At 45.4% G+C, this 14410-nt stretch overlaps 1 protein-coding gene across 3 annotated transcripts in view; it reads right to left on the reverse strand.

The window, feature by feature from the left end:
- Nucleotides 1-2044: 2044 nt before the first annotated feature.
- DCX (doublecortin) overlaps nucleotides 2045-14410 on the reverse strand; it is an 83102-nt gene continuing 70736 nt past the window's right edge. For all 3 annotated transcript variants that reach the window (XM_071442706.1, XM_071442704.1, XM_071442705.1), the window contains one exon: nucleotides 2045-14061. In XM_071442706.1, coding sequence (XP_071298807.1) covers nucleotides 14005-14061 — 57 coding nt within the window. In that variant the 3' untranslated portion in view covers nucleotides 2045-14004. The remainder of the gene's footprint in view (nucleotides 14062-14410) is intronic.

Consider the following 14410-nt stretch of genomic DNA (forward strand, 5'->3'; position numbering starts at 1 on the left):
GCATGACTCCAGATGGTCTGCAATATCCTTGGGTCAGCTGTCCTGACTGTGACCCCTCCATGCTCCTTGTGCCCTGAATCTCCTCTCTGGGCAGGGCATGAGAAGCTGAAAAGTCTGAGCACAGACACTGCTTAGCCATGACTGAAAACAAGAGTGTTATCAACATTATCCTCACACCAACTCCAAACCACAAAGGCTGGTGCTACTGCAAAGAAAATTAACTCTCTCCCAGCCAAAACCAGGCCAGGGAACTCTCAGTCAGGTCTCTCATGTTCAGAATATATGAATATTAAATGCTTTTGCATAAGTTTTTAAGGCAGCTAAAGATGCAGGTCAGCCTGATGAGGCTGACAAAGCACTGATACAATTAAAGCAGTGCCACTGGGGTGTTCATCCCACTCAGGGGATCTCCCCATGGTTATGGGTCACTCCCATCCTTTGGGACACCTCTGCTTTAGAATGTGGCCCAGCACTGCCTGGTGTGTTGTCTGGAGCACAGCACAGAGCCAGCCTGGGGTGACAAGCTGAAAAAAGCTTTTTAAATCACAAGATTTGATGGCAGATGGTGAAAGGGAGCAACAGAAAGTGGGGTCAGACTCTGGATTTGATGGCTCAGGAAGCCCAAAATCTGAACACGGGTGCTTAGCATCATTTCCAGGGGTCTAAAATTCTCCTCTGTGTTGTCTTCACAAACCAGGAAAAGCAGAAGACAGCAGCCAAGGGGTTTTGAACCAGGCCAGAAGTTACTTCAGTCCAAGCAACTGAGACCACATAAGGGCTGACACACTTGGACTGAGACTTTTCATGAGCAAGCACTCTTGCTGCTCTGATGTACCAACATATTCCAGCATCCCTGATGTTCATTTCTGCCTAGATCCAGGCTGATGCAGCAGGAAGGCCAGGCTGTGGAAGCTGAATTTTGCTCTCACTGACACAACAATAAATCTGGAATGATTCCATATGTGCCAGAGGAGTTCCTGCAAAGACAGCAGCATCATTTCCAATGGCTTGCAGTGCTGGTTGGGGGTGCCACACTACCAGCATTTAGATTTCCTTTTAACTCTCTCTCCAGAGTCCCTGGAATAGCTGTGATAGATGCACACAGCAGGTTTTTCAGAACATTTTGCATGGGCAGGAGCACTTCCTCCAGGATTTTATTGACCTGATCCAGCACACAGCCCCTGAAAGAGACACCAGGCTGCTTTATTGTTGGCTCCTCGAGTGCACAGGGACACAAGCAGAGATTTTTCTAAAGCACTCGTTCTGCTTTTCTGATAACATTTCCTTCAGTTTCAGCCCATGCACATTCACATAAAGGCTGCCCTGAGTGTGCTTTTTCTCCTGGTTGCATGATGGGAACTGCATTTTTTTTCCTCATGGCCTTTCCCTGCAAACAGAACTGCACTGTCTGTGCTGCTCTGGCTGTCCAGGCACAAGTGGGTGCCAGCACTTTGCCAAGAGGGGCGATGGGTTGGTGGCCCAAGCTTTATTGTCATTTCCCAGGGCTCACAGGGAAGAAAGCTTTTGTCCTCACTGTGGTTCTGACAGAGAGGCTGGGAAGGGAAAACTTGGAGCTTTTTCAGGCCTGTGTGGGAAGGCAGGACAAACACAGTGCAGCTCTCAAATCTCACCAAAGTTCCCCAAACTCATGTGGGACTGCACGGGCCTTGCCCAGGCTCTGGATGCCAGGGCAGAGTTCAGATGGGGGCCACATTTGCTGCTCTGAATCCACAGTTTTATCTGCAGTGCTCACACAGGGAAAGAGCTGCCCTTATTTTCCCCTTTTCTCCCAGAGTGGGACCCACACAGAGCTCATCCCTTTAGGCAAAAGGATGGGTCCTGCACAGGTTGGGCTGCTTCAGTCAGGCAGATTTGTATCTTAATTCATTCAGGGGCATCAAATTCCCTCCCCAGCCTCTTTTTTTTTTCTGCATTTATACAAGTGGGGTAGATTTGGGAAAGCTGAGGTATCACAATGAATGAGTGTTCTATAATTCACAAGTCACAGTCAACACACACTCAACAAATAAAAGCCTCAGAAAGGTTTTTATCGGCCTAGATATTGAAACCAAATTTTATTTTTTGAAAATGACATTACACACATCTTGCAAATGTACATTTAGATGAGAAAACAATGAGTAACAAATATTGAGAGCAAAGCTATAAAGTGGACAGGTTCTCTGCTGCATGGCATTGCATTACAAGAATACTCAGACCCGGGATGGTTATTACAAGTAGTAAAAACAGTTCACAACACCTCACAAAAATGGAATTTTTTCCTAGTCAAATCTTCTGACAAAAGGAAATTCTGTTAAGGGAGAAGAGCCATAGGGAATAGAGGTGTGGATCTAGGTACACTTTGTGATTTCGTGGCACGGCTTTTTGGGGTTTCTTTAAGTCCATTTCTTACAAAATGCGTCTTTGTGTGTGACCCCATCTTTTCCAAGACTTTGCCCATTTTTTCTGTCCTTCACTGCCAACAGAACCACAGCTAATGAACAAGAAGCCCCTTGTACTCAACTCAGAGCTCAGGAGTGTGGAGAAGGAGTTGTTTACAGACCCCCCCAACAACATAATTCCCATATCCCATCCCCACCCCCTTGCTGTGTATGCAGGAAAATCAAAAGTGTGTGCAAACTCCGCAAATCAGGGGCCGTGGGACGAGTCCCAGGGACATCCCCAGCACCCCCGCAGGAGTGGAGGCCACGGCCAGCGCCGCTCGTGCCCCTTGCCTCAGCTGCAGCGGCCCAGCAGCGCCTCACCCTCCCGCAGAGCCAACCCTCCAAAGGCTGCACTCGCTCCCGGCTCGGGCAGAGGCGCTGGGGACTGATCTCCTCCTGCTGTATCCTGCAAGCTGGATCTGATCAACGTGCCAAGGCAAGGCACTGCGAGAAGTACGGTCCCCGAGAGAACCTGTTGAGAACTGCTTTTCAAACCTGGTCGTTTATCGTTTTCTTTATGCCCAAATCTGTACTTTACAACCACGAGAGAGAGAGAGAGAGAGAGAGAGAGAGACAAAGACAGAGTAAGAGAGAGGGAGAGAGAGAGAGAGAATCTTTCCAGGAGGAAAGGAAGAGCTAATTAAGAAAAGAGAGGTACAGGACCATGCATTTACTCTCAAGAGCTTGTTCACGAGCAAGCCAACATTTCTAACACTACAACCACTCATCTACATCTGTTTGCTAAGTAACTGAGTTCTACCTACAACTAGAGAGCAGAAGGGGTCTTTTTATTTTCTTCCCCCTCCCTTTAAAACGTCAATAAAAATGTTTTCTGTACAAGTTGAATGGCACAAAAGGTGGTTAAAATGCTAAGTAACTCACCACAAATGGAGAATGCAAAATTAGTTCAAAACATGCATGGATTGTGTACAGGTAAGCAAGGAATCATTGGCATAAAGCTGCAATATATTACAAGATGATACAGTTGAGATCTTTTGGAATAACCTCTGCTTGTTCTGTCCCTTTGAAGAGACCTTCACATAAAAATTCAGCATAAAGGGAATTCAAGGTACATATCCAAGCAGGAAGTTAACTATGGGCAACGTTATTTGTCTGAAGAGAAAAGCATTTCCCCTCCCCTTCCACACACTCCCCCAAGGTACAAAAGTCAACATGATCAGCATTGCTGCAGGCTTGCCAAAAAGAAAGGTTAGACAGGTCTGGGGTAGGAGAACAAAAGCACTATTTAAATTAATAACTCTTTGTACAATGTCATTAATTAAATACCTTACTCTTTAAACAAAAACATCCTGAAGTTTACCAATCCCACCAAAATAACCACAGACCCCTTCCCACCCCCGTGTCCTCCAAGGTTATGTACACAGAGTTTAAAGTATACCAGCTAAACTTTAAACCCAGCTGCCCCTCCAACCCCCACCCTCTGAACCACAAGAGAAAATCCATCGTGGCCTCTCAGTTTTATTATATTATATTGCAGCTTTGTCGTTAATGAGGAAATCATACGAACTCAATGCATGGTCTGAGACAGTAATCCACCATCAGGTGCCAGTTCAGCTGCACATCTCCTCCCTCAGCAGTGCTGGGTGGTGGCTCTGCAGCTCTGGGAGCCACAGGGTCCTGAGCAGAGGCAGCTCCTGCTCCCCAGGCAAGAGCAGCGTGAGAGCTCAGGCTGGCAGCTGCTCACCTCAGCTTGGGACAGGATTTGTAACTGAGAAAGCAGACAAAGGCTAGTGACAGCAAAGCCAGCAGGCTGATCCTCCTTTCCTGTGCTTCCAGACTAGACTGTGTCACAAAATCCAGAGAATTATGGAGGGCAATGTGTCATTTCAGAGAACAGAAGAGTTTTGGCTAGACGGGTTTCCTCTTTCCAAAAGACCCTGGGTGTCTTCTAATTGCTAATCACAGCTGTACTAGGATTGCCATGGTGCTCAAGCTGCTTGGATCACCCATCATTTAAATAAGAAGCAAACTAACAACAATTTCACATGTCAGAATTCAGCATGTAATTATAACTCACAGGCTTCCTTGTTCTTACATTCAATACTCCTGCTTCACCATATCTAAAAACACCAATTAAGTGCAATTAATTCCCTAGACATTCTTCTTTTTAGGCAAATGCATCATTAGACATCACACTAAATCTGGAAAAAGCTCCTCTGTCTTAAAGAGAGCGAGAGAAAGGAAATAAAGCTGTGTGTTCTGCAACCCCCCTGTGACTGTATGGTCAGCATGAGAGGGAAACAGAATATCACAGGATTTCACCTGCCACCTGCTGAGGAAAGTGAATTACAAGTCCATCCATACATGCTCTGCAGTGGCTGGAAGCAGATAGAGAAAAGCAGCCATGCTGTAATTTAAAAAAGAAGACAAAATACTCCACCAACATACCCCCAAAAACCCAAACAACAACAAAAATAAACCCCACAAAATGTTTTTCAGGGATTCTCTGAAAATAGAATTTGTCACGTAAAGAACTGGGCCTGGAGCCAAGGTTGGAATCCTTTGGTCCCTTACAGGTATTTCCCAAGTCTGAGCCTCTGCATGGGTTTCCCAGAGCCAGGGTTTGGTTCTGGCTCTCCCTGACCTGGTGCCACCACCGTGTTCCATCCTGCCTGCATGTGCCAGGTGAGCCCCAGTGCTCTGCAACAACCCCCCTGTGCAAATGTGACTCCAATTTAGCTCCACTTCCTATCAATAACTCTTGCAAAGAGAGATGGAAGAACCAGCTTGGATAAAATTCAAAAGCAGCCTTGAGTTTAGATGAGTCACCTGAAATGACCCCAACCTTCCTTTTTACTTCAGAGGCATTTGGCAATGCTTTTCTCTAAAAACCAAGCCAACCACAAATCTCTGTTCTGCCTGGTACTAGCTGGGACTAGAGCAGAAAAATACTGGTAAAAATAGAAATACTACTTCTAGTCCCATAAACCTGCTGGGCTCAGGGCATGTCTATTGGTAGACTGAGTGAGAGTGAAGTGAGATAAAGTCAACACTCTTTAGGAGCAAAAAATATGGAGGAGGCCCTGATTTGCTGAGGTTCCTTGTTTAATTTTCAATTCTAAAACTTGTAATGTATTTCAGCAAACTATTTCAGCTTTATCAGTAACTATAATTCAACTATACAAAATATCTCCCATCTATAACTTGCTATTCAAGGTCCATACAAGAGATCACTTGATAACTGGGGTCAGTGAGGTTTTCTCTGCAAAGGCTGCAGCTGTCACCCAGGAAACTGAATCTGCACTCAAGTAATCAATCACACAAGAATTATCAACTGCAATCAATCTTTGAAACAGGACACCAACCTTGGACCAGATAGATTCATAAATTAATTACAGAGGAGCTTCTGCCTGGTTAAAGCAGCAGAAAATTAGGTGTATTAGGTTCCATTTGCATTATATTGAGTGTCTGAGAATTTATGGAAATAGAAGAGATGCAATCTTTATGCAACAAAATAAATAATCTGAGACTGTAGAGCAAAAAAGTGTTTGGATGAGTCAGTTATTTTGTGGTTTAGGATTAAATTCATAAGCAACTCAACTGAATTTAGGAAAAAGATCTCATGAGAAAAGCAGTGCAAACACAGGTGCCCTTGTTCAGCGCAGAGCTCCCATGGCTGTGTGGCTGCAGCAGCTCTCACACAGGGGCTGGGCATTTCCTGGGCACGATCAGCATCAGCTCTGTGCCCACACAGCACACCCTGAGCAGTCTGTGCTGCCTTTTCCCCCTGGCTGCCCCCTTTCCCAGAGCAGGCTGAGCCCTGTGGGAGGGGATGGGAGGCTCTCAGGTGCCTTCATTATTCTCCTACATCCCCCAGAATGCCAGCTCTGTCCTCTCCAGGCCAGGGCAGGCTGATCAGTGATTGCTGTTTCTGATCTGACCCAGGGAGCAGTGTAAATAAACCTGGATCTTCCTTCTCCCCCTGAGGGATGGCACGTGCTGGCAGCAGAGCTAAACTGTCACAGACATCTTTCATGAAAAATCCTTTCCTTAGGATTTTTTCCTCCTGAGAAGCTGAGAGGCCTCAGGAACAAAATGTAACCAATGGTTATCTGCTGCTGTGGAATGCAACAGGTGCATCTGGGATTGGGCTCATGTGGTTGTTTCTAATTAATGGCCAATCACAGTCAGCTGGCTCGGACTCTCTGAGCCACAAACCTTTGTTATCATTCTTTCTGATTCTATTCTTAGCTTAGCCAGCCTTCTGATGAAACCTTTTCTTCTATTCTCTTAGTATAGTTTTGATGTAATATATATGATAAAATAATAAATCAGCCTTCTGAAACATGGAGTCAAATCCTCATCTCTTCCCTCAGCCTGAGACCCCTGTGAACACGGTCACACTAAACAGCAGCAGGGAAGGAGCTTCACACCAGGTCCTCCTGCCTGCAGCCAGGTTTGGCCTTATTTCTGCCAAGGGGAGAGGGACAGACACTGCTGTGGACAGACACCATGCCCTGGCCTAGGTCCCTGCAGGGACACAGCTCCCAACAAACAGCCAGGAGCTGCTGCTGCTCTTCTGCCCACACCAAGCCACAGATCCTCAGCTAGCCCCAGTCTCCTTCTTTCTTTGTCCCTGGAATTTCTTGCCTTTTGTCTTTCATTATTCCCGCACATCAGTGGCACTGACATGTCCAGTGCTCTCCCTGCCATTGGATTTTCTCTGAGGCTCCAGCTCATTTCATGACTCAGCACCTACCTCCTGACAAACACCCCCCACCATTCCTCCAAGGACCAGGCTTCTCCCTTCATTCCCTGTGTTTTCCATCATGCCATCCTTGCCTGATGATGCCAGCTTTCTCTTTTTCAGCTGACAGATTAATTACTGCCAAGATTTGTTAATTCCCTTTGGGCATCCTCCTTTTTCTTCAGTTTGAGTGATAAACAGTCAGACCTAGGGAATCTCCAATCTGGCTCAAGAGCCCTGAGTTCAGGGAGACAAAGAGCAAGAGTCACAAGAGGAGAGTTCAGGTGCACTAAGCAAGGACGCTGCTCTCTCCCATGTAGACCATGAACACTTTCTAAACAAGAAGGTTTTCAACACCTGGCCCACTGTTTTCTTGGTAGAAAGCCACTGAAATAATTAGACTTAATCACTGTTTGTAAACAGAAGGCCCATATTTTGACTACTAGCACGAATTGCCCTGGTATGTGCACGTACATCTAAGAAAAAGAGGGGCAGTAGGGGCTGTATCAGGCAGGAGAGAAAGGGGCTGCTGGATGAGGGCACCTCCTTCCTCCCAGGGATGTTGCTGGCTCCCCCATGGCTTCAATGGGGAACTAAAAATGAGCTGTCTCTCTTTCCCCATGACTGAAATACTTAAACATTTTTACAGCAGAGTTTTGAGGGAGCCAGAGTTCTGTGAGAGAGTTGCCAGTTTGCTTCTGTAACGTGTTCAGACTTTGCTGAGCAATGAATACACTTTAAAATCAAGCTCTTTGTATCAGCTTATCTCAAAGCACCCTACAGGTGGAGGGAAGTATTGGGACCAGCCCCCTGTGCACTGGCACAAGGAGAAGTGATCTGTCCAGAGTGTGCCACACCCCAACAGCTCTGAAACCCACTGCTGAATCCACTAGGTTTGACTCTCATTTGCCCAGAAGCTCATCTGTTGGCCAAAAATAGGTGTTGATGTGTTTAACCTCCTCTAAGCAATGTCCCAAGGGATGGGTAGTGGTCTGTGACCCCAAACTGCACATTTTCCTCTGCAGGTGTAGCACTCACACCATGCTCTGCAGCTGGGATCCTGTCAGAGCAGCTGTGCAATGGCATTGTTGGAAAAACCCTTTCCATCCACCTACTTTATATTCCCTGAAAATCTCCCCTCTCCCTGTTAAAACATGGCTTTGTCACCTTGGCCTCAGACCTTCAGTCATCACTGACTAGAACTGTTCCAGAGGAAACAAAACAAAGCAAAGGGGGGTCTGTACATGGCTGCTCCCAGCCTTTCACCTGCAGGCACCAGGAGAAAGCAGCTCTCGAGCCAGGAGCAGAGGAGGAGGAGGAAGAACATGTGAACAGCAGAATCAACCACCACTGCAGCAGAACCCAGCCCTGTTCACTCCACAGTGAGACACACAACTCAGCTTTAACATTTCCTGAGATACTGTGGAGAGGCTCAGATTCATGCAGATGGGACAGCCAGGAGAATTCTGTGGTTCTGGAGACAGCAATTTTCAAGAGATGGGTTTCATACCTCGAGAATTCAAGTGTGCCCTGTCTCCTTTGGTCAAGGCCATTGAACCCCAGGCCTTGCTGGGCACATGCACAGTCCTGCTTCTGAAGCCCAGGGGATGTTAGAAGGCACTTAAAGTCTTCACCTTCCTGCTCTCATCACACCAGGGTGGGGTTCCAGCTGGATCCCTTCCAGGTGTCTTGTGTAAAGCACTTGTCCTGCTGTAAGGACTGGCCTGACTCTTTAGATACACAGAAAAAAGATCCTGATCTCATGCCATCCATTTGCTTCTACAAAGAACCTCACCAGTCCCAAACACTGTCCCAGCCTGCTTCCATCAGCAACCAGAAAATTGACCTGGAGCCTAAGTCACCACAAGGAAAAAAAAGCTGTTTTATTCCATTGTGGTCATGATCAGCACCTGGTGTGTGGCAAACACACACCTCTACAGAGCTTTTCTCTGGTTATGGATTGTCTTAGCTTGAGGAGACACTTTCTAGGCTAATTTTATATCTACTTCACTTGGCTATCTTTTATCCCTTTCTCTAAAAATGATTCTGCCTCTACTACAGTGGAAGAGAACTCTTGGTTGCTTTGCATGGCTGTGGGGCACCACGGAGGTCAGCAGCAAAATCACTGCAGTGCTCTCAGCATGTTGGGGAAGGCTCAGGCTGCAAAACCCACACTGGGGCCCTGCAGAGAAGATGTCACTTCCAGGGATGGCTGTCCCTGGAACAGTGTCTGGGTAGGGATCCAGCCTGGAATCCCAGAGCACTCCCACACGCTGTGCTGGGAAGCAGCAGGAAGAGCAGCACTGACCTCAAAGGCATGAAAAGGCATCCCAGGAAATGTTCTCCATGTGGATAAGGAGAAATGAACACTTTAATGCCCTTGCTTCCCATTGGAAATGCCTGGGTGTGACACTGCTTTGCTGTTTGCCACAGTTTTTGGTTCTGCCTCCTTTTTTTCCCCTTCAAAAGTACTGAACAAGCAGATGAGAGAGAAATGGCAGCTCAACCAAGTGTGTGGATTTCTGTATGCCTACACGTGTGTTAGCTGAGGGTGAGAGAGATGTGGAAGTTGTTTTCTAAGCAGGATTATTCTATTATCGATGGAAATAACACAATTAAGGTTTCTAGCTCCTGAGAAGACAATAAATAATGTGCAGATATTGGAAACACAGACAGTGGTAGGGAAAAGCTGCTTCCAACTCCCACCACAAAGTAAAATCTCATTATCACACTCTTTCCAAATCACTTCAAGATATTTAGCTGGTGGAACTGAACTAGCTCCAAATCATATACCAGATGAGGCTTTAAACCAGAAACTTCAGGATTATAAATGCTTTACAAGTGATAAAAATCCCAAGGCTGAAGATTTTGCTGCATTCCTCTCATCTTCTACAGTCAAGACCATCACCTGAGTGTAAAAATGCTAAACCCTTCTGTATGTACTATTCCTTCCTAATGACTGTGTCTGAAACAGGGATCTTAATATGCAAATTTGCTAAATTATTCTGAATAAAGACAGATTTCAAAGAAACAAAGCCCTGCTATTTTAAGAGTTTCTCCATTTTGTTTTTAAATACTGTATTGTTTTAAAACAATATAGTCTCAGTGATTCAATTAGTCTCTGAAAGCACTAAAGGCAGCCTCATGAGGCAAATTAGACAGGGTTTTTATAGCAGAATTAATATGGCAAATCCTCCTATCATGTGGAGTTTATGTGCTTGTAAATGTAAAAAAAAAAATCAATATGAAAGGTGAACTGTGGAGTATATAGTGGAATTACTATCATCTGCTCCAGGATCTCACAGGGTCTGGAATTGCCATAGTAAATTGGAAGTAATTACTAATTCACAGCAGTTCAGGAAAGCTTTCTGACCAAATCCAAGCTTAATCTCATGAAAAGTCAGCAGGAGTAAAGCACTTGCTAAAATTTAAGCTTTTAGGTTTTTTCCTGAATCACAGCTGCTCTTCTGTTTCAGTAACTAAGGTCTGATGCCTGTGCACTGTTTCTCTTTGTATTCAAATCTAGATGAGGGATCCTACAAAGCCAAAGGTAACTAGTTCTGAATGTATGTAACATTCCACATGCATTTCTGTACAAGAACTCATGCAATATTGGCATTAATACAGACTTCACTCTATGCTACAGCTGAAATGCTCACTGACTTCCACTGCCCAGGCATTTCTACCCAGAAAATTGCTTCTTAAAACTTGGGAGTCTGACCTCATACCCTGTTTTCTTTGTGGCTTCTGCTGGTTTGAATGGCTATTTTTCCCACTGAACAATTAATTCTAATCCTTTTAGGCCTTTTCAAGGTCCCCCTAATTCCCTGAAGGAATTGCTGGGCTCAGCCCCACCACAGGATGATCCTCATGCAAACAAAGCTGCATTCCCAAGGGAGAGCTGGCAGGATCAGGTCTGAGATGTGTCACCAGGTGCAGCTCAGGAGGAAGAGCTCAGTGATTCCTCAGTGATGCTCCACCAGGAAAAGCATCTCCAAATAACCAAACAGAGCTTCTGGCAGGAAGGAAAGGAAGCCCTGCCCAACAAGCATCCAAACAAAGCATCATTCCTCCCTTGGGATCCTGCTTTCTCTTACACAAACTGGGTGAGAGCATCTCCCAGATTCCTTTCCACCAGCAGCTCCAGCAGCTCAGGCTGCTGAGCCCAGAGCAGCCCAGATTTGGGTTTCCTGCTGGATCTGTGGTGAGCATCCTGCACTGAGCAGCACGAGAACCTGGCTGGGACTGCATGGCTGGTCTCCTGCTCTGTCTGAGGAAAGGTGGCAGGACAGGCTCACCCTGACTGTGACAGGAATGGCCTCTGTCACAGTGTGACAACAGCCTGGACTGCAGTTCCAGTCCATCCGTGCTGACTGCTCAGGGTCCCTGGAGAGGCAGAGACTCAGGGAGGGACTCTGGGATTTCCACCAGCAGAACAGAGGAGAGGGTAAAAGCATGTTAAGTGGTCTGTCCCACTAAAGCTTTCCCTAAGACAAAAGCTCTGATGAATAATATTGTAATTAGCATAACCAAGGCCTTTGACATCCTTATGCTTAAAAAAGTCCTTTTTGCTCATGACCAGCTTCTACAGTAGCACTCACAGGATTAAACAGCCAAAAATTAGCACCCATAACCAAATCTGCACCCAGAATATTTCAGCACCTTCTGTTAGAGGATCTGAAAGCACTTGACAAATGTTAACCAACATTTGGCCTCACAACCCCCAGTGAGGTAGAACAGAGCTGTCCCTGCAGGGACAGACAGACAGATTGAGGCACAGGGTTACTCAGAGACCTGCTCCCATTCAGACACAAAATTCAGCAATGCCAAGGGCTTAGAGGTGTGCTGACTGCTGCACCCAAGCTTTGTCCACAGCACCATCCTTCCCCCCACAAACCCTCAACGAGCCCTTAGCCTGTGAACTAACCCCAGGATTCTATTTACAATATTTAAAATGACCATTTAGCAGTTGTGCAGTCAGAGAGTTATTCAATCAAATGAAGCTATCAGTGAGAACAAATGGCCCCTTGTGCAAAACTCTGGCTGTAAATGATCATGCACTAAGACTACTGGGTGCAAATTTGGTGCATGATAACTCTGACCCCTTGACAATTCCCAATCCTGGCCTCTCTCTGATGAATCTCTTTTAAAAAGTTGCATTATAAGTATGATCACACGAGCCTCAAAAGATGCAGCCTGCACAGATTGTTTCATCCCAGCAATGCAAGCAAACAAAACCTGGAGTGGCTTTGGGAACAACCCAGCATTCGTGGAGCATCAAACATCACAAGGATGAAATCCATCCTAACCACAAGGGGTTGCAAGGCAACAGGGAGTAGGTGTCTATGTTGGAAAAAAAAAAAAGCAAAAAAAAAAGCAAATAGAGCAACAAAGAAAGGCTTGATTGCACAGATTTCATTTAGGTAAAGTTCTGCAAGAATCAGTTTCATCAAAGCTTATTCCATGAGGGAGGGAGGCAGTGGCAGCTGGCCTAGGACGAAGCTTTGGCGCAGTAAAAACCACCAGGCCTGCGTGAGGAGATGAACTTTGCATTCTGGAGGAGGCATTACTGATTAATAAAAGCAAAAGCTTCTCTAAATACAGCGAGTTTGTTTTTCTCAGATAGAAGAGTTTCTTAAAATACAGGTTTTTAGAACACCACAAAACTTCATTTGTTATATAAGTAGAGAATCTGGCCATAGTTAGGAATACTGAAGTGTAAAAAACCAAATACGTAGTCTTAAACATTACAAAAACTATCAAAACATTCAATATTTTGAATTGACCATTTTTTCCCCCCTACACGTGTCTGTTTTGGCAGTGATGACAGGATTTCTAAACTGAGTTGCTGTTATTATTGTTCTGCAGTTGTGGTTGGTTTTTTTTGTACTTTTTTTTTTTTCTGAACGTGTTTTTTAAACAAAAGAAAATTACCAGCTTTTATAAAAAAGAAGGAGCTTGAATCCTTACTCCCAAAACACAGATAAAAGGTTTTCCTTTATAAAAAGTGTATTGATTTTTTTGCTATAAAAAGTGACCTATAGGGTGTCAAACCTGAAAACAAATTCTCACAGTGTTTTCAGTGTTGGCTGTTCACAAGGCATTACTGTTACAAACAGAGATAGAGAGATACCATAGGGGAGGTATAAATATTTGTTACCAGCTAGCAGCATTGCATGTGGAAGATGTTCTACACCAGATAACTCAGCTGATTTATGGGGGGTTTTTACTTAATTATTAAAAAAATCCCAAACAATATTTGAATAATTTGAATTATTGTACTAACCTTACTTAGCATCTGACACAATCATTCCTAATCTCATCCAAGCTTCTGCTGGCATATTAAGCATCCAACTAGAAATTCCCTTCCTGCTCTCCACAATAAAACCAAGACTCTTTAGAATGCAGGTGCCAAAAGTGGGGCTGTGAATGAGGAGCAGGTGAGCTGGCAGTTTGCACAGGTGGAGAGCATCACCTGCCCTGCTCCAGCCTGCAAACTGCCCAGCAAGGGCTCCATTTGCACACCTCCAGGGGAGCTACTTTACTAACACCAGGAAAACCACATGGTTGCAGCAGCAGAAGAAACAACAGAAGAAAATGGGAAATGCACGGAATCCTTGGCACGGAGGCCCCAAATTTCTCACAATGCCCATTTTGCACCCCTGTGACTAAGAAGAATGGTATCCCTCTATCTCTATAGACTGGCAGGTGTTGGTTTGTGGCACAGAGAGGAGAAATCACAGAACAAAAATGACATTTAACTGTGTGTCCTTTGACTTGAAAGCACCAGTCACCGATCTGCTTGTGTGGCAGAGGTACTTTGCTGTATCCCAAATGCAACGTGGACATCTCACTCTACATGGAGTCTCCCAGGGAATCCGAGTCATCCAAAGACAGAGGCAGGTACAAGTCCTGTAGGGAGAAAAGAGAAAATGTTAACCCTCACCATCAGCTCCCACCCTTGGCCACGCAAAGGGAAGCAGCTGAGTGGCTCTGGGCAGCCCAGAGGCTGAAATTCACATTCCAGAGGGTGGAGTGCGCTGGTGACTGGGCTGGGATCACCAGAATCCAGGGAGCAACAGGCTAAAACCAAGGCAGGCTCCTTGCACAGAGGAGCAAGAGCATCTCTGCTCCTGATGATTGGTCAGGGATGAGTTTCAGGGGTTTTTTATTGTTCTGGATCAATGTGGCCATTCCAGCAAGAGCATCTCTGTTCCTGATTGGTCAGGGATAAGTTTCAGAAATGGTTTTTTTTATTGTT

This window comes from Agelaius tricolor, unplaced genomic scaffold (assembly GCF_023055355.1).
Source record: "Agelaius tricolor isolate 1412-34295 unplaced genomic scaffold, bAgeTri1.0.p SCAF_17, whole genome shotgun sequence".
Taxonomy (NCBI): domain Eukaryota; kingdom Metazoa; phylum Chordata; class Aves; order Passeriformes; family Icteridae; genus Agelaius; species Agelaius tricolor.